This window comes from Pieris napi, chromosome 17 (assembly GCF_905475465.1).
Source record: "Pieris napi chromosome 17, ilPieNapi1.2, whole genome shotgun sequence".
Classification (NCBI taxonomy): Eukaryota; Metazoa; Arthropoda; class Insecta; order Lepidoptera; family Pieridae; genus Pieris; species Pieris napi.
In genome coordinates this window covers 5160025-5186324 of record NC_062250.1, presented here as the reverse complement: position 1 = coordinate 5186324, position 26300 = coordinate 5160025, and the positions used below count along the sequence as shown (strand labels likewise).

Here is a 26300-nt window from a genome sequence, read left to right as displayed (position 1 = left end):
ATTATTACGTGGTACATTTTTAAAACAGTTAAAAAAAGATAATAATTAAAAAATAAAAAATAATAATAAGTTTAGTGTTACAAATTAAGTGAATGAGTGAGTGTGTGGATGGGTGATGAGTGTTATGATAAATGATCATGCACTGTTTCTGTGTTAGTTTTTGAAACCTAAAAGTCATACCAAGATATGTAGTAATGCCTCTGTAGATTAGAAATCCAATTTGACTAGTGTAATTTCTGTGTCTAGCGAGTTTATATCTGGATAGTTTAACGATCTCAGAATCCATAGATTTGGAAATTTAGTTATAAAGAAAGGGGCCCCTAAATGCAAACAGTCTAGAGATAATATTTAGAACTGATATTTAGCGCTGTGACTCATGTATGTTAAACGTATTTGACATACGGTTAGTTGGCGGGAAGTCTCGTATGTAATCCTATCTTTCCATAGGTTTCATCAAAACCGGTTTAGTAGTCTTAGAGTTATCCTCGCATTTCTGAAGAACATATGTATTAGTAAATAATGTTTATAGATATTGAAAGTCAGTTGAATCTTTGTAAATTACTTGTAGTACGAAAGTATAGACTACGTCACACCCATATCTGTATTTCGTAAATCAGCGCAACGGCGCCGTGGCTTAGTTGGTTAAAGCGCCTGTCTAGTAAACAGGAGATCGTGAGTTCGAATCTCGCCGGGGCCTAGCTGTTAAGCTATTTGTTTTTTCTTGTACAATATTTTAGAAACAATAAGCAGGTAACCTTTTTAGGTTTTTTAAGATTATTTAAATAATTCTAATAAAAATAAAGTCTAATTTTAAATATATATGGGTGAATTAATTCGAATATGACAAATTTCTATTTCAAACTGTACCATTAATAAATAATTGTACGCAATATTGTTTCTCTTTATATACAATTATTTATGAAATATCTATTTATTTTCCATTGTGTGTTTAAACTTTAAATATGGTCCAAAAATAATGTAATGCCTGCATTCAATTGTTTCATAAAATTACTTTTATGATTTAATAATTAAGGTTGTTTAATTGATACATAATTCAATAAAAATCGAATCGAATAAATGGTTTTGAGAAAAATAGTTATACCTTCAAATAAAACTTATTACTTCCTACAACATCCGGAATCCATTTTTAGTAAAACATCCGGATTTTAGCCAACAAATCCGTTATAGTAGCTGTCATGAACTACTATTGACTATGCAAATTATATTTTTGACAGCTTTCAATAACCAACTTTAAGTATGTTATTATTCACCCATGCTGAATTTAGTTCAATTAAATTTCCAATTAACTAGTCAGAAAATTAAGTAATAAGAAAAGACAAACTTAGTGAACGATTAACTCATAATTTAGCAGACTAGACGGCGCGAAAAACGACGCGATAATGACAATTGACAAATATTCATTTGACAGTTGACGCCTACGCGCCCAGTATGTAGTTCACGAGAACTACTAAAGAGGGCGCGTAATTAAAACTGGCGTAAAGTTAAAGCTATTGCCATAATATTTTAAAAAAAAAGAGCGCGCGAGTTAAGAGTACCAACCCTATTGATATATGCTTTGCTAGCACGAAACCAAATGTAGGTCGAACGTCCAATACTTAGTAAGTAATCTGAATGTATAAATACATAAAGAAATAGATATTAAGTTGATTATTGTTTAGTTCTTAATTAAGTGCTGTCACTCTGTTCATTTAAATAAATTATTTTAAACCAAAAGTCCGTTGTCGTTCCTTTACTCGCGCTTAGAGGAAGTGAAATGTGATTGACTAAAAGATTGCTTGAGTTAATATGGATTCCGGATGGTGAAACGATAATGGTTTTGTCAACAGTAAATATATGTTTAAAAGCCTTATGGGGGGGCCTCATAGCCTAGCGGTCTTATTAAGTGGCAGCTAGGTGAGGGGTACCGGGTTCGATTCCCGGTTCGAGGGTCAGTTTTAATTTAATTTAAATTTGTTCTCGGCCTTTGGGAGGGTTGTGCGGTACCAGGCGAGTGCCTAAACCGTACATGGAGGATATGATCGAATTTCTAAGGCAAAAAGCACGAATGATAAAAATCTCGTCCACAAAGGTCCACAAGGGGCTGCGCAGCCATTCAAGATGATGATGATTATGATGATGATGCTGATGATGATGTTGTTGATGATGATGATTATGATGGTGATGATGATGGTGATTATGATGGTGATTATGATTATGATGGTGATTATGATGATGATGATGAGTATGATGGTGGTGATGATTGTGATGATGATGATGGTGATGATGATGATTAGTTCAATTACCTCCTATTTCAACTGCTTCACATATCTGCGTACACATCGAGTACACCATGCAAGCCGTACTGGAAGAATCCACTCCACCACTAAGCGGTAGGAAAAATCCTCCTTGCCCGGACCTTCGTAAGTAGTCCCACAGCCAACAAGCTGGACCTGGAATAACCGTTTTATATTCTCAGCAGAAACTTTGGAGTGGCCAGCGTAGAACAGATGATGCGCTTGGCGAAAAAAGGAGTATGACGAGCTGACCGCCAACCTCCAGTAGTGGAGGGGCACTTCAAGAAGAAGAAACTTTTCAATGGATTTGTCAAATATTCGGCCTATTCGGCCACGACTTGTCTATTATAGTTGTCTTACAAGGCCGGCAACGCACTCGCGAGCCATCTGGTATTGAGAGTGTCAATGGGCGGCGGTACCAGTTAACATCAGATGAGCCTGCCCATTTGCCCCGTTCCATAAAACAATTATTAAACTTGCCATGTACACAGAACACTCAATATAAGTGACCAAAAACTAACTTTTAGTTTATGTTACATATTAATTTTGAATCTGTGACAAAATGAAGTAAACTGTCAAATGACTGACATATAACATTTATCTTGTATAGTTCATTAATTAATTATTCCAAATTACCTAAAGCGATTTCCTCTTCCGGCGTCAAGTACTTCCATTGAATAGGTCTATTGACAACAAGAGTGGTGTCTTTTTCATCGGATAATGTAAAATCAATTGTTATTCTTGGAAACGGTTTGTTAGACGCTGCTAAATGGGACCTTGAGCGCATCCTATTCCGATAAGACCTTATATCTTCCAGATCAATTGTCGCAGGGATAACTTCCTGAAATAATCAAAGTGATTGCTGTGAAATATATTCCAGACTTAAAGGTGCGCTTACACGGGCAACTAAAATTGCTCAATTCCAGTCAATACTCGTTAACTATGACGTCACGACTACATCAAGCAATTTACGGCAACGGCAACAAGCATCAATACTGCGCAATACAATATTGAGCGATATGGCGCAACTTCATCAACTAGGCAATACTGTCCTACACGAGCATTTCAGTATTCGCTCGCTATGGATGACATTGTTCTTGCTGCGGCGACTTGTAGCGCTTTTTTTTATTATTAATCAAAAACAACAAAGAAAGAAAAGGAATAGGCGTATATGGGTGCGATCGTTTATAGCAAAGAGGCCGCCATTTTCATTGTGTAAAGAATTAGATGATATATTATTCTAAAACTATACTAGAATGTCAGAACAGACTTTAAATTACTTTTGAATAAAGTAATTAGAAATTATTATTATTTAGACCTCTCGCTCTCCCCGCGGAAGCAAGACGGCAAGCCGCAAAACAAACAAGTGCGAAAGAGATATATACAAAAATTGCTAGGAATTTCCAATTCCATTGGATATTCGTCAATTCGTATCAGCGACATTGAGCGATATGAAATATCTGGAGCAATTAGAAGCAATATCGCCGAAATAATTTATTGAATTTATTGAAATTGCTCCAGATCGGTCCATTCGTGTCGCCGAGCAATTATTGCCCTCGTGTAAGCGCACCTTTAGACTGAAAACGAACTTAATATCTTAGCAATTTAAAACGAAATTTGTATGATGGCGCAATTTACACATTATATGTTATACATTATCCCCGAACCGAAATTATATGTTGAGCAAAAGAAGTGTCTATCCTGTTCGGAGTTATTTTGAAAAAAAAAATTGTAAACACAAAATAATAAATCACGTACTTGAATCAATCATTTACGTCCCCCCCTTCCCCTCGTGGTTATTTCACGCTTGTTATTTTGAAGTTAATTTGAAATTTATCTCTGGTCCTATGAGTTTCAAATTATCGAGAGTCGACTGTACTTAAAGTGCCTATAATCATAAGTATGTCAAATGGAAGAGATTAGCTTAGATATAGATAGATAGATATAATCCTAGTGTGGGTGGCGCTTTCTCATTTTGCTGTACATTTTTTATTATGTGTAATTAAGTTTTTCTTTCTTTTCTTTTATTTTTTTATCATAATCCAACGAAACGCTGTCAATCATTGTTTCACAACACACACACACAAGGTCAGACATAAAATTTATAAAATTCTTAATTTTATACAAAGAAGCAAAGCTGTAAGTACGTCTGCTGCAAAATGTTAATGTAAATTTTGTAACATTTATGTAAATCAATCAGTCATTGGAGGTCGTGTACTAATCTAATATATAAAATTCTCGTGTCACAGTTTTCGTTGCCATACTCCTCCGAAACGGCTTGAGCGATTTTGATGAAATTTTTTGTGCTTATCCGGTATCTATGAGAATCGGCCAACATCTATTTTTCATCCCCTTAAATGTTAGGGGTAGTCCACCCCTAAATTTTTTTATTTATTTTTTAGACAAAATTTTTAATTACTATTTTTTTATGATACAACATACAAAAATACATACAACCCCTAACTTTCACCCCTCTACGATCAACCCCTATTTTTTTTATTATTAATGATATACATGGCAAAACGTCGTTTGCCCGGTCAGCTAGTAATAATATAAACTTTATGTAATCCTTATTATTATAGTATTCAAATATAGGCAATTTTTTTTGGCAAAAATACTAGTAACGGCTCGACCGATGCTTATGAAATTTTTTATGCATATTCAGTAAATCTGAGAATCGGCTATAACCTATCTTTCAAAACTCTTAATTGATACGGGGTGTCCACCCCTATTTTTATTTTTTATGATACAACATAAAAAAACACATAACACCCCTAATTTTCACTCCTCTACGATCAACCCCTTTAGGAGCGTTCAAGTATTACGTAACGAAGTTTGGGAGGGGGGGTCCTTTTGTAAAACGTTACAATGCGGGGCGGGGATTAAATTACGCGTTATTGTTAATGTTATTTTCGACTTACACCACATAGTAGTAACTTTTACGTGTAAAGAGTCACTAGGTGGTCATGAAACTTTTTACTATACTTGGGTAGGTACAGAAAAACGTTACGGCGCGTTACATGGGGGGGGGTCAATAATCTCCAAAAATTGCGTGACGTAATACTTGAACGCTCCCTTATTTATTATTGTAAATAATTTTTTTATTAAACTGAAAAAATTGTTCCTAGAAATATGGCAAAACTACGTTTGCCGGGTCAGCTAGTCGTATATAATAATTGTATAATCACCACATCTTTTAGCGCAAACTGCAACCCCCGGCTAACGATATCTCCATTAACAGCCACACACGAACAGCCATTGAAATAAATCCGTTGTCCGTCGCAACCCCTCAAATTGCTGAACAAATACGCCCCACCGCTCTTGAATGTCGCACTTTTCACTAAATCCACAGTAACATAGGCTTTCCGCAACTCCATGTAACTCCCTGACCCATTCGATATTATTTCCACTCCGTCTAGGCTTAGAGGAATATGTCGGCTGTAAGAGAAATATTTATGTATACTTCATTACCATAATAAAGGGTGCGTGTACTTATGTACGCGCGTAAGAAGTTATACTTCTTGGCATCATTAAAAATAGTTTTTGATTGCATGCAAATAATTAATTACAATTAAATAATCAAAGACTGGAAAAGGAGTCATTATAGTCAATAAAGTTCAGTTTACATTTGAAAAATTAAATAAATAAATATTTATTATTATTCCCTTACATTAAGTGTAACATAAATTCTATTAATATACCAATGTTGTTTTTAAATTATGTCCAATGCCGTAGCATCTTCCGTGGGCAACTTCATTCTGTTAATTTTGTGTTACGGTGCGCGCGCATCGTAAAATTTCACTCTCATCAATTTTTCATAACGCGCCTAAAGAAGTATAACTTCAATAACATGCAACTATAACTAAAATTAAATAAAATAAAATCTAAAGAAAAGGTATAAATAGTAGTATATATAAACAGACATGTAAAAAAAAAGCTCAGCCTAACATTAAAGTAATAGTCATGTTAAAAGATTTCAGTTTCTTAGCATTTATAAAATATTACATTTTAAAGTTTTGTTTCGGTATAAATTAGGATTTTACTTCCAATACAGTGTTTTTAATTGTGTGTCATCAAAAACACATTAAGTGTCTGTATTAGACATTAAACAGTCATTTGTTTATACAACCAAAGTTTTATTATATTTTGTATAAAAAAAATTGTTTTTGCAATTAAAACTATACCTTTGAGGATTCCAAAGTTCTTCACAAATCTCGAACCCAATACACGTGTCCCTAGTAGCAATTACTGCATCACCAATGGGCACGGTGGTCTGACCCGTTATAGAGGCAATCATACGAGGTAGATAATACTCCTCTATTTGACGTTCCTGGAAAATTATTCTTAGATTAACACATAGAACTATTGTTACCTAGAGGTTTCCCTGAATAAACAATATATTTTTTTGAAGTTATACTTCTTTTGGCGCATTATGGAAAAATTATATGAGTAAATTTTTACGATGCGCGCGCACACCGTCACAAAAATCCGACACCTTGAAGTTAGCTATAGTCAACATGTTAGTTTTGAAGTTATACTTCTTTTGGCGCGTTAGGGAAAAATGGTGAGACTAAATTTATACGATGCGCGTGCACACCGTCACAAAAAACCGACACCCTGAAGTTAGCTAAAGTCAACATTTTAGTTTTTTTATACAACTATTAATGCTGTATTTGTACGATATTTAGACAATGTTTCTACAAGAATATTTGTATCACACTTTAGCTATCATACCTCTTGTAACCTACATGTCTACTGAACTCCGACCAATGGACGTGAATTAAATAGTAAATATCAATATGTATAAGTTGCATGCTAAAATAAAAAATGTCCATTTCTTTAATTATATAGAAATATTTTTTTTTTAATCTATATATATAAAAGAAAGTCGTGTTTGTTACAACACTTATAACTCAAGAACGGCTGGACCGATTGCCATGGTTTTTGATTTGTTGGATTGGTTTCCGTCCCGAATAGCAGAATAAGCAATAAAATATCGGATAAGTTATCGAATAACAATAAATTAATTAATTAATTTTACGAATGCAAAAACCATATGGTGCCATCTGTTGACAAAACTACGCATCATTTTACGTCGAATTCGTGTCAGTTCAAGAAATTCCGATCTTGAGGTGAATGAGGAGATGCATAACCATGCTTTGATCCTGATCAAAAGATGTTGGATATCAGAAAGTGCTTAACGTGCAGTATCGCCATATTGACGCTAGAGAGAAGATACCTAATGTGTAAAACTGCCATTCTTCTTTCGCAATGGCAAGCAATAAAACATTTCTGTATTTGCAAAAAAGTTGTATTAATGTAATACTTAACATTAATGAAATCCTAAAATAAGTTAAATTAAAGTAACAACGATATTATAAGGTTGTAGGGCGGAACGAAGTTAGCCAGGTCAGCTAGTATTTAAATAAACTTAATATATATATAAGATAAAACTTTCATTGTATTAATTACGTTTTCTCTATTGTTACTGTAGTTTTATCTACAAACGCAGAATAAAATTTTTGAAATGATTTTTATCTTGTTATGCCAAAGAAATATAACTTCTAACGCGTGTGCATAAGTACACGTTTTTTATATATATTTAACTACCAGACCAGGCAAGCGTTGCTGTAAGGTTTTTGTTATATTACATAGTAGTAAACTATTCAAGGGAAACGGCAGGAGAACACGTTATGGAGACCACCATGCTTTTTTGCTGGTTATGCCATTAAATTGTAGCTTATGTGAAACGTTGGTACTTTCAACACAGCACCATCTGTTAGAATTGTGACTATTAAATAATAAATAAATATTTTGCAATAAAATAATATTGCGGTTATAAATTGAGTTGTAAGCTATCCTATCTTTTAAGTTAGATCAAACTGCACACGGTGTGCAAAATTTGATTAAAATCGGTTCGGTAGTTTAGGAGTCCATAGGAAACAACGTGACGCGTAATTTATATATGTTAAGATTAGTGTCTATTCTCTCAGTCAATCATTAATTGTTCGGAGCGAGTTATAATAGCGACATTCCTAAGAATATGTACTTAACTAATTTTTTTTTTTCATTAATTTATTCATACCTAAGATGCATAAAGTCGACGGCATGTGTCAGGCACGGAAGACTGATCACTTGCCTATTAGGTCGTGAAAAAATAGGTCACGGAACAGATACACAAATCTAAGACCAAGAACAAGGCGCTAGACTCCACAAGTTTTTCATATAATTCTTAAAAGGCCGGCAACGCACTCGCGAGCCCTCTGGCATTGAGTGTCCATGGGCGGCGGTATCACTTAACATCAGGTGAACCTGTTCTATAAAAAAAATATATTAATCATAGTATACCGTACCTTCGTCCAACAGGAAAACCACCGCGATTCCCTATAATTACCATCCTCACACATGGACATCTTCGGTCTAATCAATAGTATTTTCCTATTTAGAAACACCACACGACAGTTGTACGATACATTACGATGTTGTACGGGCATACCGACGTCTATGAGAATATCACTGCATGTTGCTGACTTCAGCAGTTCACCAAGAACCTGCCAACTATGGAGGAATGTATCGGATTCGTGGAAGTGATCTTCACAACTGTAGCCACTGGAAACATAGGTTATAATATAAAAATGCATAAATATACCATAGAACTATAGAAAAATATAGATTTTGATAACGTTGCTTTTTTTTTAAGACAATTCACACCAATTGACCTAGTCCCATGCTAAGCTGGTGAAACTTGTGGTATGGGTACTAGGCAACGGATATACATACATATTATAGATAGATATATAAATACATATTTAAACACCCAAGACCTAAGCACAACACCAAATGCTCATCACATCGATGTTCGTCTCAGCCGGGGTTCGAACCCGGGACCCATGGATTCGCAGTCAGGGGTACTAACCACTAGACCAATGAGTCGTCTAAGTCTAGGCTTCGTGAACATTAAGTTTTTTTTTTAAATATAAAATAGGGGGGCAAGCGAGCCTGCGGGACGCCCAAAAAGGGCAGTCATCGCAGCCCATAGACACCCATTTTTAGTGGATGCGTTGCCGGCATTTGAGGGAGGAGTACACTCAAATTTCGGGCATTTATAAAAAAAACTCGATTTTTTTTTTATGAAGATGTCTTATATCCCATACAGAAAAAAACCTGGCTGGCATAAAAATTTAGTGTTTAGTTAAAATAAATATAATTCAGTAGCTGTAAAACTTCAGCTTATTCCTAATAAATAACATGTATTAAATGCTAAATTAATAATACTTATTACTCTATTAGTAGGATATGTTAGAAAATGCGTTGTCCGTTGAATTTGTTAGTATCCGCACTTAATTAGTAATGTAACTTGAACTTTCTTCTGATTATACAAAAAAATATATATCGGGAATAAACCAAGGCCAAGATTTTTTCTTCTTTTGATTTTTTATCGACACTTTAACATATAACGAACGTGATAATGCATTATTCTTGCTAAAAAAAGCCATGGATTCATGCTTCATAAACAAAAAATCGAGACCTACCAAACTTCTAACTCAGGCCCAGTACGATATAAAGCACCCATCTCTTTTGCTTCTTGAACAGATTCAAGAATCCTGTTCAAATTGCCTTCAAAGTCCAGAGCCCATTGATTAAGAGTGCACACAGCTACTACTGCTTTACGGCCCATTTTTGCTTCTGAAAAATATCAAGAGATTGGTTAGAAATTTGAAACAGCATGAAAATCGACAAACTTTTCGTGAAGACGAAAGTATGGATAACGTAAAATACTTTTTCATTAAATATATATTACATAATGAGACTTTAGCAACACGCTAGCTTCGGGCCTCTTGGAAACGACGGACAGTGTGTATCGGCTGAAAAGGGCAAAACTTGCCGCAGTCTGACAGTTCACGAAATACGGAGGGAATAAAAAATTAATTGGATTTGCGTTCCCTAATTGCCATTATTTCTCATAAAATCTGATAAAAGCCATGAGGCTGATTGCAGATGGATAAAAAATTAAAAAAAAATAATAATTAAACATTCGTAGAGGTATGTTAACTAAAGCTGGCGGCTTCAACACATTTACACTTTGTGCTTGTGTAGTGTCTGTGAATAAGCGCGTGACGTGATGTCAAACTGAAATACAATCATAAATACATCATGAATAGACTGTCCGTCGTGTATGAGTGGACTAAAATGTATAGCATGGCAAAAAAATCATATTTTGAAACATACTGTATGTGTAATTGCATTAGTGTGAGTACTGTGAACCCGCCAGCTTTCGATAACCGACCTATATGAAAAAATTTTATTCGTTTCAAAAATGCATAGGAATACCTCTTTTACCTATTGCCTTTATACTACAAAAATAAAAGAATTAACTGAATAATTAATTCAGAAAAAAATTAGTAAATTTGAAAGTTAATTTTCCTAATTCCTAAACAACATGATGTGGCCTATTTTGTGTAAAGTTCATTGATGTGTTGACACGAGACAGACAGGCTTATAATCGACCCATAGCCCGTGGAATCCAGTGCCAGGAACCGGGCAATAACCTCTTTGGGCAACCCTTAATCCTTTATAACCAAAGCACTTTGTTCGTTTAAAAACCGAACGTTCGATTTTTAAACGTACGCCTATTTCTAACTCAGTTTTGTTATGACAATAGTATTGGCTAGATTTAATAAAAAGGTTATAATGGGTTCTTAAACAAGTATTATTTTTAATTATAGTAAGCATGCGTCTTACAAGTTAATAATATAAATTATAGACAAAGAAATAAAACTTACAGTATCGTTAAATGTAATAAGTTCCTACTTTAACTATAAACTTTGTCAAAGCGAAACAAAAGAAATTGTAGTTCTACTGAATATGCCATATCGATCAAAGGAAATTGTTTCCAAGGCTACGAGGGTGTGACAACTTATAATTTATGACTGAAAACTAAAAACTTTTAAATATTCCATTTGTATTTATTATATTTCCACGTCAGACCCAAGACATAAAGATCATATATTTATGATCGTCAACAGATGCAAAGATATGTTGTTACGGAAGAAATAAAAATGTCTTTCACGAAATATTTTCCTAATATATGATATTTGAGGTTACCGTTCTCAAATAGACATAATATAACTTTGAATTGTAAAATTTAAAAAATTCTTTGAATGCGTTCTTCTTTGTGTGAAAACTTTATCAATCGGAAAGTTTGCACATTTCCAACTTTAGCGAGCGAACAACACTTAGCGAGAAGTGCAGTCACCTTTCAGGTTTTCGCGGAATAGTGTCTACCTTATAGGCAGGGCACAAGTTTATGACAATTTTCGAATTAAAAATAAACTAATATTACAACAAAAATGTTTGATAACGTGTGAGCTTAAAATACTTTTAATTAGCTGTTAATGGAAGCTATTAGCGAGAAAAATATCGGTAGGTACCTCTCAACTTTTAATAGTAAATAATTATTCAGCGAAACGCGATGTTTTCGACGAACAATCAAATTGAAATACAACTTGCTGCCGCAATCCACAAGCTCGCTACGTCACTTTTTATTTCCAAATATCCGTAACTTTGGCCCCTTACAAAATAACTTCAGTAGGAATTCGTGCGTTGTTGAAATCGCCGTGTCGCACCCGAAAATCAGTCCTTTATCACAATTTTTCGTGAAACCATGGTTACTGAAAGTAGTCCTACAAAATGCGATAAGATTAACTAGTTAGAAGTTGAAAACTTAGTCAAGTTTGTCACTTTACAATGTTATGGTGGAAACATCTGGAACGCGGCCAAGAAAATTTTATAATGATTGAAAGGGAGGAGCACGGGAGAGACTATGCCGAAAATACAACTTTGACCTTAACTTTGCCCAACAGAGACCCCGTTTTCAGAGATAACCTTTTAATAGCAAATTTAGAACAAGTAAAAACTTTACAGGCATCATTATTTCCCATATGTAATAAAGGTATACATAGTCTGATAGTTGAGAGGTAGTGCAAAATTACGTATATTACCTTTAATTAACCGGCTATCATAAACTCCAAAACCGGTATTTTTTCAGGTACGTTTATTTCAAACTTCCTACAAAACAATTTAAAAACGAATCAACTAGAAATCAATACAGACATTAAAACATTTAAAACCATTGCAAAACTCAAAGAACCTAGGGACTTGTTCGCTTTGCCAAAAGAGTTGGATTGCCCACAGCAAGCGCCACGATGGCCGTCGGAATGTCAAGTAAGCATAAAGACTATTCACACTATTATATCGACTATTTACTTGATGTTACTGTCACCGTAAAATTGTAAAAACCGTTAGATTGTAATCTATCTCGCGAGATTGTAAACTGTCGAAAGATTGTGAACCTCAACGAACTGCTTACAAATTAACGTATTATTATTCGGTAGTTATATGAAATTGTTGGGAAGTAAAATTAATCTGTAATTGACCAAAGAAGTTTGAATGATAACTAAGTTAGTGTAGTACAATCTACCGAATAATAATACGTTAAATTGTAAGCAGTACGCTGAGGTTCACAATCTTTCGACAGTTTATAATCTCGCGAGATAGATTACAATCTAACGGTGTTTACAATTTTACGTTAACATTACTAAATAGTAACTTAAAACAGGTAATAGAGGAAAGGATACAACATTTAACTTGGAGTCCAGCGTCACCTGAACCATACTATGTCGCAACTGGTAAGGAATTAAAACCGCAGCCCGTTGGAGAGGAGGCAGGAACAGTAATATTTCAATATTATCCCATGAGCGCTGTTAATTATGTGAGTTTAGTATTTTTTTTTTTTTTAAGACAATTCACACCAATTGACCTAGTCCCATGCTAAGCTGGTGAAGCTTGTGTTATGGGTACTAGGCAACGGATATACATACATATTATAGATAGATAGACATATAAATACATATTTAAACACCCAAGACCTAAGCACAACACCAAATGCTCATCACATCGATGTTCGTCTCAGCCGGGGCTCGAACCCGGGACTCATGGATTCGCAGTCAGGGGTACTAACCACTAGACCAATGAGTCGACGTTACGACATATTTTGTTTTCTATATAATTCTCTTTAGTTTAGCCGGTCAAGTGTCGGAGGATCGCGCCTTTTTATATCAGCGTGTACTTCTGCTGGCGGCGATGATGAATTACGGTTCGAATCTCGCTTTGAGAGTGGAAATCTTGCGAAGGCAATCAAGATCACACCAGCGTACTACGAATTACATCTTCGGACTGATCTCTATACAAATAGACATGTTCAGTGGTTTTATTTTAAAGTATCTAAAACGAAAAAGCAAACGATGTACAGGTAATTACAATTTCACTGTAATCTATTGCTTAATAATGATGCCGTGTCGTTTTTAATTATCGCCTTGGATTGCATTTGTTTTTTTTTTATAAGAAAGTACAGTGGCTAACACATGCCGGATCTCGGGTGCTGGCAAAAAACATACATGAAAATAAAAATCTTATTTGGCTTAGATTAAAACACATGACAACCGGGGGTTGATAGATCAACGCTTTTTAATTTCAATATACTGTTTTATGCCATGTTAACTCACTATTTGCTTTGCAGATTTTCCATAGTAAATTTATCAAAGCCTGATAGTTTATACAATGAGGGAATGCGGCCGTTACTATATTCCACCAAGGACGCACAGCTGCATTCGATCGGTTGGAGACGGTGCGGCGACAATATTGCATACTACAAAAACGAACCTACGTAAATATACTTCGCAACCTTGAATAACAAAGCCTAAATGTATTATTCAATAAATGATTATTTGCGTGAGACACTGTAGTTGATATAAATTTAATAACGTATATTATGATATGTACGATACAAATAATATAACTGACCAATCTATATGACTAATAATGTAAAATTCCTTTAAAGACAAATTTGCATTGTGTGTGGCAGAATATGCGAACTTACGATTCTACCACCTTACACATTTTTGTACCATATTCTTGGAATAAATTATTATTATTAATAGTTCCCATTTTCATGACAGCGCTTTTTCAGATGTGAAGAAGAGGAGCAATTTCCCAGCTATACGCTTACATTCAATATTGAGTTTCCGCATTCAGATGATGCTGTATACCTCGCTCATTGTTACCCATATACTTATTCTGATCTACAAGAGTATCTTTCGAGATTACAAGCCCATCCCGTTAAGTCAACATTTTCGAAATTAAGACTTTTGTGTCGCACGTTAGCAGGGAATAACGTTTATTACTTAACAATCACGGCACCACAAAATCAAAATGAAATGGATCAAAAGGTAAGAAATGGGAAATCTCTGCTATTAAATTGATTAAAAATAAAAAAAAACTTTAGAGGTGTCAAGGGACACCCGGATGGAACGAAATTCCTTTCGATTAATTTATATGTTAATTGGTACCATAACAGTATGATAGATTTTCTCGACACCAATCTTACGACGAAAAAAGAAAAAGCCAACATCACGAGGTGTTCCCAGGCGGTCACCCATCCAAGTACTGACCTCGCCCGACGTTGCTTAACTTCGGTGATCGGACGAGAACCGGTGTATTACAATAGCAAATAGCAAAAAAGTGTCGTGACAACTTTTCGTAAGAATTTTTTCGTCTAGCCCCCTTTCACAACGCGCGATAAGGAACTTCGTTCCAAAAATAACATACAATTTTAGAAAAAGAAGGCAGTCATAGTAACAGCAAGAGTGCATCCCGGGGAAACACCAGCGTCCTGGATGATGAAAGGTTTTATGGATTACTTAACAGGAGATTCAAATCAGGCACGGGAATTGAGAGAAAAATTCATTTTCAAATTAGTTCCAATGCTGAATCCTGATGGTGTAAGTAAAAGTAATACAGTGATCATAATTTATCTAATATATAAAATTCTCGTGTCACACTTTTCGTTGCCATACTCCTCCGAAACGGCTCGACCGATTTTGATGAAATTTTTTGTGCTTATCCGGTATCTATGAGAATCGGCCAACATCTATTTTTCATCCCCCTAAATGATAGGGGTAGTCCACCCCTAAAATTTTTTTATTATTTTTTAGACAAAATTTTTAATTTCAATTTTTTTATGATACAAAATTAAAAAATACATACAACCCCTACTTTTTTCACCCCTCTACGATCAACCCTTATTTTTTTATTATAAATGATATACATGGCAAAACGACGTTCGCCCAGTCAGCTAGTTTCTTCTATAATATAATTGCTTATTCTAGGTTATCGTTGGAAATAATCGCTGCTCACTAACTGGAAAAGATTTAAATAGACAATATAGAACAGTTATTCGGGAAACTTATCCACCCGTTTGGCATACCAAAGTGATGATACGAAGGCAAGACAACAATGCTATAAAATTTAGTAGTCAGTAAGGGAGCGTTCAAGTACATATTACGTAACGCAATTTTTAAAGATTTAAGAAGCTCCCTCCCCCCCATGTAACGCACCATAACGTTTTTCTGTACCCCCCCTCCCCTCCCTTAATGTTACGTAACATTTAAGTGACCATTAAAGACACAATCATGTTAAACAAAACAATACCTTTGTTTATTGTATTGTTTTAATTGCGTTTGCAGTTGTAATAAACAAAAGAAGAGATTGTTAAGTTATATATGTATAACATTCTTTATATGTTCTAAAAACTTTTCTTTGTTTTTTAGTTTTCTTTAGCCGTTTTCCAAATTTGTTGGTATTTTTTTGGCACAATTGTGCTGGCAAGTTAATATGACAGCTTTTATATGCCATGAACAGCTGATGATGCAAATCTCCCGCTTTCGAGGACATTACGGTATTTCCTCAATCTTTAACAACATTGACAACAGCAATGTGCTTCTAATTCTAATACCCCAGTTTTTTTATTAAAATAAAAAATGTTACGTAACGCGTTGTTTAATTAACCCCCCTCATGTAACGCACTGTAACGTTTCAAAAGACTCCCCTCTCCCCCCAAATTGCATTACGTAATACTTGAACGCTTCCTAATCAAATGAATACGTATGAGCCTATGATTTTTCTTAGGTTACAGGAAGAATGCGGTATTGCAATGTATGTTGATCTGCATGCACATTCACGCAAACATAACATTTTTATCTACGGATGCGAGAGTAGGCGAAATTCTGACAAACGTCTACAAGAACAAGTATTTCCGCTGATGTTACATAAAAATGCTGCAGATAAAGTAGGTATGAAACAGGCAAATACACGGATGGAAATCGTAAACATTGCAAATACTATATTATTTCAGTTTTCCTTCGAAAATTGCAAGTTTCGCATTCAGCGTAGTAAGGAGGGTACCGCAAGGGTTGTTGTTTGGATGTTGGGCGTAGCCAACAGTTATACAATGGAAGCATCTTTTGGTGGTTCCGAGCTGGGTAGCAGAATGTCAACTCACTTTTCCGTTCAAGACTATGAAAGTTTAGGTAAAACATTTTGCGAGACTCTACTCGATTTTTACGATGAGGGCCCGAGTAAGGAGAGATTGAGAACAAAAATTGTGACGCGTCTTTTGCAAGAAGGATCCAATGCTGATGAACCTACTAATATAGACCTGTCAGATTATTCAAGGTGACGAAACAAACATCATTTGAATACTATGTTACAGTTACAAATAAAATAGCCAAAGGACTTTTTACAGTGATGAAGGAGATACATCAAGTAGCAGTTCAGATGCTGGCCTTTCTCGTATTAAGATAAATTCAACTCAATTAGCACCTCCGCCATCTCCTATTTTCCCCGACATTAATAAAACTACTGAAGTAAGTAGGCTATTTGTTACATTTCATTTGTGAAGGTTATAGTCTAATGTGTAAAAAATTTCAGAAACCGCGCCGACAACTAGACAAGTTGGAAAAAATTAATAGAAATGAAAAGAAAAAGGCGAAAAGAGAAACGTTACAAGTACATAATAATAAAACTTACCAGTTATTAGACTAAGATATAAAACAAATTTTAATGTTCTTTTGGCGTTTCATAAATTTTAGGTTTCAAGAGCTACAATAGATTTAACATCAGATGCAATGTCAGATGTGTCGTCTGAATGTGAATCCTTTGGGGAAAAAAGTCCTATGCGAAAAGTTCATAAGCTACTGCATTCACACAAAAACAAACCTCGTCGGAAGAAAAAAATGCCTCCTGAGCTAAGGATTTTTCGCGCACCGGTAAGTTTTAATTGTTAAATATTATTAAAGTCCTTCTATGTATTTTATAACATAATCTGTTTACAGACCAGTGACTCCCCTTTTAATTCTGATCCCGAGAAAAGGCCAAAAACTAGGAGACCTCGTAGTGTATCTTTGTTAAATAACACTACGGATCAACCTAAACTCAAACCAGCATCGTGGCATCAATTTAGACAGTTACCACCAACAAGGTATGCTATAAATTTTTAATTATTATATGTCATTGCTGTATATATATAAATAAATATATAAACTTATTCTTAGGTGCCATATGGAAACAAAATATAGGAAAACACAACCTGCTGAATTACAAGTAAAACTGAATTCACTTAAGAAAAACTTTTGGACTGGAATTCAAGATGACAATAAAGGACCTTTATCCTGGGGACTTTCAAGTTTTGGGATGAGCTCATACTTCACAGACAGTGAAGCATTACTCAAGTTAGTACATACCAAATTAAAAATATAGTCTAAATATGAGCAGAATTTTATCACCAATGCCATCAACAGGTCATGTTCGAAAAAGTTGGAAGAACTTGAGGATGAAAAAAAGAAAAATAAAGAATGCAAAAAGAAAAAGAAAACCAAGTCCAAATACAAAGCAAAAACTACCACAGAGGATTCAATTGATCCCATATCAAAAGCAAATAAAACACAAAAGAAAAAAGGGAAGTGAGTATCCATTATACAAACAAACAAAGACATACTTTAAAAAATATATATACATAACTGCTAAACTATGATCTAGCTTTATTTTTCATAGTGTGTAAATATGTACCTATATCATATTTCAGGTTAAAATTTAACAAAGCAGAGTTTTCATACCAAAATAATACAAGTTTCACCGAAATACCAAAGAACACTCAACCAACTGTGCAAAAACCAAGTCTAATAGAAAGTAAGCAAAAGACATTCCGAAAGGGTGCTTTTGTTGCCACTGCTATTCAAACAAAGAAGTCTAAACCTAAAGAATTAAAACAGTGTAGTGACAATTCTGAAACTGATGATTCTATACAAAATAGAAAAAAAGTCAAAAAGAAAACTAAGATTCCCAAAAAACTTCAAAAAGCAGCTTCAGAGAATAGACTTAAAGTGTGATATTAAGAGTAAGATTCAGAGTTGAGACTTAGTACCATGTGTAACTACCATATGTCAAAAAAATTAGTTATTATTAATTAGTATTTCATTGACACATGGTAGTTCAGTCTCAACGCTGATTCTTAGGGTAAGTGTTAATTTAGTTTTTCCAAATAAAGGTTTTATAATTTTTATAACAACATTTTTTTTTAAACAGCATCTGTTGTTCTGAGGCTTATTATAAAATGTAATTTTTAAAAAACTTTTGTTACAAAATGTTGATTAATAATAAATATAAAACCATGGTAACTTATTTAGCACCTTAATCTCTCTATATTGAGCATTCATATTGATTTATAAAAACTAAATACTATATTGTGTATTACATATATAGTATGTCTGTTCAGCGTTTTCATTCACATTAATACACACTGTAAAGGCATGTAATTAGGTATTTCATATACCACGAAATTTATATTAGTTAACTGTAGCGAATCAATTACTAATATAACATAAAATAACGCTTTTTTATTATAAAGCTGATTTAGGATTGTCGTTTGTTGTATAGTTTCACGACAATATTAACATTTATTCTGATATAAATATAGGAGAAAATCATTGTTTACTTACAAGTAAATAGTTTACTCTTCGAATTGTTTTATATGAGTTTTTTAAAAATTCGTGAGATAAAAATCACTTTTAACATAAATGGTTCAGTTAACTGTACATCTAAGTTATATAAGAGATTAATAACATTCATAACGATTTACGATACTGATTACTGTTATTGTAGGTATAAAATTATTAAAAAAAATATTCACGAAAACGGTAAATCTCAGGGATTTATCTGGATAGGATGACAATGTCAGTTGTCATATAGACTTCTAAGTTCTAGCTGACACTACCAAAACTAAGTAATTTATTTTACAGACATAAATAGCAAACATAACAACATATTATATACTGTATAAAATGAGATATAGGTATATCGCCGATAGTGAAATAAAAATTTGTTGTGGACAATTCTGGGGAAATTGGATTAAATGATCTTGATACTGTTACATTTTTATTTATGTCTTTAGTATTAATGAACATGAAGTATATTGGTTATTTGTATGAAGAATGTTGTTATACATCGGGTTTTTAAGATAATATAATATGTCATGAAAATAAATCAATCGTAAATTACTTTATGTAGAAATCTATTATATAACTTAAAACCTCATCCAGAACTAGAAAACGATTGCAAGAACTCCACTTGCTTTTCTTGTTTGTCATCAGGAGATAAAGAGGTGTTTATTTTAAATCGCTCCTCCAGCATTTCAATTATTATATCTTGCTTGATGAAATCGTTTTCAATTTTCTTTTCATGTTCACAACATTTTTCCAATCCTCTGCACCAATTTGTGAGAAAGCTTCTTCTGATAATAATTTTATGTCACTTGCAGGTCTATTTATATTTATATCAACAACTTTTTGCTTCATTATACTCCAAATCATTTCTATGGGATTCAATGTGCAATGATAAAAACCTCATGACCGTTCAATTTTAATACTTCATCTATCTCATATAAGGGCGCAGACATGTTTTCAAACATCATCATAATGTAAATCATTTGTACGGAGCCATTCTTTTATAACAGCGATACGATTGGTTTGTGTGGGCTGTTTGTTCATACGTACCTACGGAATGATAACTAGCATCATCCATAACAATTAATGAAGGTTTTATTAAATTTGGAATTAACTTCTCTGTCACCCATTTTGTAAAATTGTTTTTATTCATATCGTGGTGGTAGTCAGCAGATGCACTTGTTGACCTGTACTGAAATACTTTTAGATGGACCTGCAATATTATGTTTGCTTTGCCAACTCTGATTCACAGAACAAGAACCGTGAATGTAAGTCTCGTCTAAATAAATCACATCCAATTTATTTTGCTCTTCAAAACAACAAACACTATTTGTTTAAATTCTTTATTTTATTTTAGAAATTATCAGACTATCACTATTTTTAAACTATGATTACATTTTCAAAATAAGCCTTGCGCCAATTTTTAATTACAGCTCTTTCCCTTACTGTTCAATAAAATTGCCAATTGACGCGCTAAATCCTAGTTATAATTTCTAGAGGACCAAGGCAAGTAACAACAGGTAAAAAAATAATCTTGCACAAATAAAAATGGCTTAGCATACGTTTGTCAGCCAATTTGTTTGGGTTAAATTATTCATTGCAGAGCAAAAAGATGACGATACGGGTGTAGCTGTAGAAAATGCCAATACTCTGAGTTCCCCATTGTCTGAAAACTGAAGTGCGTTGCTCACTCTTATCCCGGTCGACGTGTAACCTGGCGTTTGAGGCTCTCCCGTTATGGGGTTAAAAGGACCACATCTAGTTTTCGCTAATATGCAAGATGTGACATTTGTATAAAACCGTACATTGTCATTGTCTAGAGTAATGTTTACACCGGTTCTAGCTTCTCTCGTACATTGGGTTATCTGCAAAAATTTACCGGAAACATTAAAAACTCAATGGCGATATATATATTATACAGTTTGCTTTTAATTTTACAAAAATAATTTAGTGCTTGAGTTTTAAAATGTGCTAATTTTTTTTTTCAACTGAAAGATAGCACGAACATAATCGTCTGCTGTTAAGTTAAAAATTTAAATGAAATATGACAAACCAGGTTAACTGAATTAGCTCTCCTCAAGCAGCGAACAAAATCACAATATCCCATATAGCATCCTGACGGTTGTACATTAAGAGCTGATGTTGATAAGGCCTGGTTAAAAACATAAATTAAAAAAAAAACGACGGGCTGCACTCCGGTGCCGGCAGAAGTGAAAACTTGAATATTAACGTTGTTTGGAATGGTTAGGGAATAATTTTGCACGAATTGCTTTAGCAGTATAAAAGTACTATCATTTATGTGGTAGAATACAATATTTATTTATTGCGGTATCACAAACATGACAATTTATATTACATCTACTACTACTTCTACTCTCCGTCCGTTTTACGAAACCTACACAAAATAATTAAAATTAGTATTAAATAATTCAATTAGGAAAATTCACTATTTTTAAGTTGCCATTTTTTATTCGCGTCAGTCTGACCAAATGGTTAATAATATAGCTCTAGACGTTTCGCAAAATTAAACCTCGATGTATTGACTTAAGGTCCAATTCCACATGCATCAATGTATCTGAGGAAAGAGACAAATGAATTAAAACCGTAACTATATAGTACGAAGGTTCATAATCCTTTAAAAAAACCTCTGTCTTACGAATTAGTCCTGACGCGAGTTTAACATTTCTTACCCATTCCAAAAAAAGTGTACAACGTCGGTAAAGAAGTTTTCACTTCAAAGATTCAAAAAAAAAGTAAAATTCAAAAGCATTTACCATTAGGGCCGTGGCGCATCCAGCATACGACGTATTCGCAAAATATTGGACAGCACAAACACTTAGAGAATTCAATTCTTGAGGTCCCTTAAAAAAATAAAAATAAATATATTTTTCGAGAAAGGAAGGTGCTCTTCCCTCAACCTAAAGGGTGGATCGTCGATTGGAGATGTTGCTATATATTATATTACAAACTAATAATTCCTATCACTGGTGTGTGACCACCAAAAACACAGTTTTATTGTCTATTTTGCATTTTCGTTTGTGACTAACTAACTTTTTGTTGTGTCTTCTGAATCGTGAATCGTGACAAAAGGTTTATCTACCTATAGTTTAGATATACATAGTTAAGTTTATTTTTAATCGTTTTATGTAAAAGCCTTCTTAGTCTAATTGGTTTATATTATACAATTGACAAAGTCCTTTAAAATAAGAAATAAAATGCTTTATGTAAGTCGAATTCTACAACATAGAATACCACAGATTCAGGAAGACTATCCCGCAACTTCTACTGTCTATAACTTGTCTAATTGGTAACAAAAATTCGAATTCTACAACATAGAATACCACAGATTTAGGAAGACTATCACGCAACTTCTACTGTCTATAACTTGTCTTCGTTCAGACCTACAATATTAAGTCGTTTTTAATACATCGATTGCATACCTCTGGCATAGATGTGACCCTAGAGAAGCAAGAGATACATGCATCTCGATTTGTAACGTTCGTAGGTTGTGCTGTACTGCATACTAAATTCAATAAATATTGTAGTTTTTGCCTAAAATAAAATAAAAATATTACGGAATTGCTACAGCAGCACTACCGGCCATATAAGCGACTCTGAGGTCGAGCGTTCATATCCCGGCCGTGAGGGCGCTATTAATATCTTGCTCGTGAGAAACCAAAACATCAAATAAAATCGATCAAATGAGACTGGAAAAGGGTCATCACCTAATTCTATACTAATACTAGCAAACTCGGCGAACTCCGTTTCGCCACCAGATGGCTTCGTTTTATGTAACATTTCGTTTGGTGATCCCGCTTTTCTGTTGAAATTTTTCCTAAATTTTCTTTGCTATAAACCTCACGGAGCCCGAGACCTTTCCAACGAATGCAAAACCGTGGAAATCGGTAAGTGCGTTCTGGAGTTATAGCGTCAGGAAGGAAAACCCGACTTATTTTTATATAGTAGATTATAAAGAGGAAAGATTTGTAGAAGAATGTTTGTAACGAATTAGCTCAAAAAGTACTGTACCGATTTTAAAAAAACACCACCATTTGAATGCTACATTATCACTGATTAATATATTAATTTATGCTATTTAAATTCAAAGAAAACTACTACTTACTAAAACAATAATAATGTTACCCAAGGTGTAAAATAATGCCTATAAAATATCTTTCAACGCATGAGCTGCGAAATCTATTGTTGATAGAACAAAACAAATGTTCCACAATTATAAAGAACATTTTAATATCTACAAAAAAAATTAAGCAAGTTGTCTATAATTAAAAGAAACTGGTTAAAGACATATTCTATGGTGCCACTGGATTATTATTACTATTTATGTTAACAATTAAAAAATAACTTGCCCGTTTGATGGACACAATGATGTTAATTTTTGTGTTTTCCATTGCAATAATTTGTTTTTAACATCGCTTAAATCAAATATACCGTTTGGGGCCACTGCAACCTGTAATCAACATATTATTTTGTATTATCTATGGTAATACATTCTTTAATAATTGTATAAAACATTACGACCTCACTCAGATTAAGCAAGTGTTGGTGCTTCCATTGCATAACATGATTTTTTATTTCGTTAAGGTCTACCAAGGTACCGTCAAGTCCTTTTATTTGCTAGAAACATATAAAAAATGTTACTTAACGGAAAGCAAATAAAAATATCTGAAAATAAATGAGCAGTGTTGGCCTAGTGGCTTCAGCGTGCGACTCTCATAACTGAGGTCGTAGGTTCGATTCCCGGCTGTTCACCAATGGACTTTTAACGCATTTAACATTTGCTCGAACGGTGAAGGAAAACATCGTGAGGAAACCGACATGACTTAGATCCAAAAAGTCGACGGCGTGTGTCAGGCACTGGAGGCTACTTGCCTATTAGATTTAAAAATGATCATGAAACAGATTCAGAAATCTGAGGCCAAGACCTAAAGAGGTTGTAGCGCCACTGATTTTTTTTTTTAATAAAAATATCACGAATTATATTACTCACAATAGCTAAAAACACGAAACCTATGTAGTATTGGCTTTTTAACATTTTAAATACGTCCGTCCAACATTATTTCTACAAAGCTAGTAACCATTGTGATTTTAACATAGATTGACAAACAATTACGATACGATTCATTTAAAATAATTTGGTTGGAAAGTTAATGTTGGTATAATAAAAAGCACCTAGTTATTAAGTTATATCAGTTATGAGTGTAACATTATCGGGCGTCGATTCCGTATACCAAAAAATGAGAGTGAAGGTACATAAAGTCCCAACAAGCTGTAATTCAGTAAAATTGTTCAAAACAATATTTAAATAATATTTTTAATAAATAATTATATAAAATAATTAAAAGTTCCCCATCATGGAATTTGTTTATTCAATGTCAAAGGTCAAAAAAAAGAGTTCACGATTTTCAGCATAACGGTAAGTTTTATCATAAAAATGTAGATCATAAAATTATCTATAAAAAATGTATCAATACTTTTTTCCTAATAGCCACGATTCTGAGATAAAACGATTAAAAAGTTATAAAAGTTGTTATCCGGACTAGATTGCCGATAATGCTCTTGTAGAAAGAAGTCATGGTTTCTTCTTCTATCTAAAAAAACGAACAGTGCTGGTGGATTTACCAGCAGGCTGAGTAGGCTGGAGCTTAGCGCGACAAATTTGGGAACCGTTTTTTTTTGCTACCTCATAGAAATCAAAAAGATTTCTGCATGACGGTTTTCTGATGATTTAGGTACTGTCTGCATCAAATTTTGCCAATTAATACCTATTTAAGAATTAGGTGGGCAGAAGAAGTGTAAACTACAGGAGATATATACTTATATAACTTAAACAAAGAATAGAACAAAATAGACTATTTTAACATAAACAATTAGGACAATATAATTAATCGTTATAATTTCCAAAGTATGTTAGGTATACGATGTGGGCGAGGAATGCTTGTACAGTGGAGATTCAAAGAAAGATAGAGAAGGAACTAAGCGGAAATAGATAGAAAGTGAATTTCATAGCCTTACTGCGGATTCCTCAAGAATATATGAGTTGTGTGATGGGATTTCCAAAATATGTCTATCGAAAAAGCGTAGGCTTTAAAAATATAAATAAAAAAATCAGTGTTTGTTAAGATTATTAAATAATATGTTTAAATTTTGTTTCTTTACAGTATCAGTACCTAGCCACCTAGTAATTCTGAGATGATACTTTCGGCAATAAATAAAATATTTTACACATCAACAACAACAGTAAGAAAAGTCTATTAGTACCTTAGTGTTTACAAGCAAATATCTATAATAAAACAGTTAATTAGTTTTGTAAAAATCCTTTATTTGTTTCATATAAAATCTGAAGGTGAAATACGGACTACGGCTGCAATATACAATTTCATTTAAGTATAGGATAAAATATTTTTTTATTCTAACTCTAAAACTATTCCGATTATTATAGTATCTCGAATGTATATTTATCTTATAATAACACTTTATGGTCCAATACTCATAGCTATTATTCTTGTGACAGAACCATGAAGTTGTGAAAGTTTTCACAAAACAGTTTATCCTAAACATTATTCAAGTAATATAATGCCTCACATTAGGAAACAACAAATAATTTTAAACATAGGTACCCACAGCATATTTGTGAAATATTCGTCAATTCCTCTCTATTGTATTAACTCATCTATATAGCAAAAGGTTTTGTAGTATAGAAAAAACACTTTGAATTGTAATATTTAATATTTTTAGTTTAATGTGGCATATTTTTTTCTATTTGGAGCCTGCATTAATAGCGTATGGACGGGACTCGCGAGAAATATTATTGGAGAAGATGGTACACAAGCCATCTCGCGAGGTTCTGTAACATAAGAGACAAAATTATATAAGTATCCTAACAAACCACGAGCGTTGGGGAGATAAGAAGGAAACAAAATAAATAACTTTATAAAGAAGATAATAGTGCAGGTACGTCATTTTAAATTGCAAATCTGTAAGCATAAGGTTTTTGTTTAGTTTACACAGTCGATATAATTTAAAATGTAGGGAATCTCTGAGAGATAATTCAAGGAAATTAATATACTTACGTTTTCCTCGCAACATATTT

General features: G+C 33.6%; 3 protein-coding genes and 1 non-coding gene across 7 annotated transcripts in view; 2 read left to right on the top strand and 2 right to left on the bottom strand.

Moving 5' to 3' along the window:
* Positions 1–19415, bottom strand: part of LOC125057889 (glutamine-dependent NAD(+) synthetase) — a 29337-nt gene extending 9922 nt beyond the window's left edge. The window contains exons 1-7 of one of the 3 annotated variants that reach the window (XM_047661823.1): positions 19187–19415; positions 9827–9980; positions 8648–8903; positions 6479–6624; positions 5483–5732; positions 2931–3135; positions 2304–2450 (exon numbers count right to left, since the gene is read on the bottom strand). In XM_047661823.1, coding sequence (XP_047517779.1) covers positions 2304–2450; positions 2931–3135; positions 5483–5732; positions 6479–6624; positions 8648–8903; positions 9827–9972 — 1150 coding nt within the window. In that variant the 5' untranslated portion in view covers positions 9973–9980; positions 19187–19415. Of the gene's footprint in view, positions 1–2303; positions 2451–2930; positions 3136–5482; positions 5733–6478; positions 6625–8647; positions 8904–9826; positions 9981–11725; positions 11978–19186 lie in introns of those variants that run through there. The other 2 variants (XM_047661824.1, XM_047661825.1) reach the window with 2 other exon arrangements.
* On the top strand, positions 624–697 carry Trnat-agu. The gene has a single exon. It is a non-coding gene; the product is annotated as a tRNA-Thr (tRNA).
* On the top strand, positions 11569–19616 carry LOC125057888 (cytosolic carboxypeptidase Nna1-like). Its single transcript, XM_047661822.1, has 17 exons — positions 11569–11717; positions 12343–12518; positions 12913–13065; positions 13373–13605; positions 13873–14019; positions 14323–14581; positions 14969–15133; positions 15521–15636; positions 16320–16479; positions 16546–16865; positions 16936–17056; positions 17121–17198; positions 17282–17458; positions 17525–17670; positions 17744–17920; positions 17990–18151; positions 18274–19616. The coding sequence occupies exons 1-17, from the start codon at positions 11690–11692 to the stop codon at positions 18575–18577; spliced, it is 2922 nt and encodes a 973-aa protein (XP_047517778.1). The 5' UTR covers positions 11569–11689; the 3' UTR covers positions 18578–19616.
* Positions 19617–19741: 125 nt separating this feature from the next.
* On the bottom strand, positions 19742–24364 carry LOC125057890. 2 transcript variants are annotated; one of them, XM_047661827.1, is made up of 7 exons: positions 24198–24364; positions 23729–23824; positions 23557–23657; positions 22630–22741; positions 21964–22050; positions 21243–21341; positions 19742–21054 (listed from the first exon to the last, which is right to left on the bottom strand). In XM_047661827.1, the coding sequence occupies exons 1-7, from the start codon at positions 24240–24242 to the stop codon at positions 20743–20745; spliced, it is 852 nt and encodes a 283-aa protein (XP_047517783.1). In that variant the 5' UTR covers positions 24243–24364; the 3' UTR covers positions 19742–20742. The 2 variants fall into 2 exon arrangements, with proteins under 2 accessions (XP_047517783.1, XP_047517784.1); XM_047661828.1 differs by lacking the exon at positions 23729–23824.
* Between the last annotated feature and the right edge of the window lie 1936 nt (positions 24365–26300).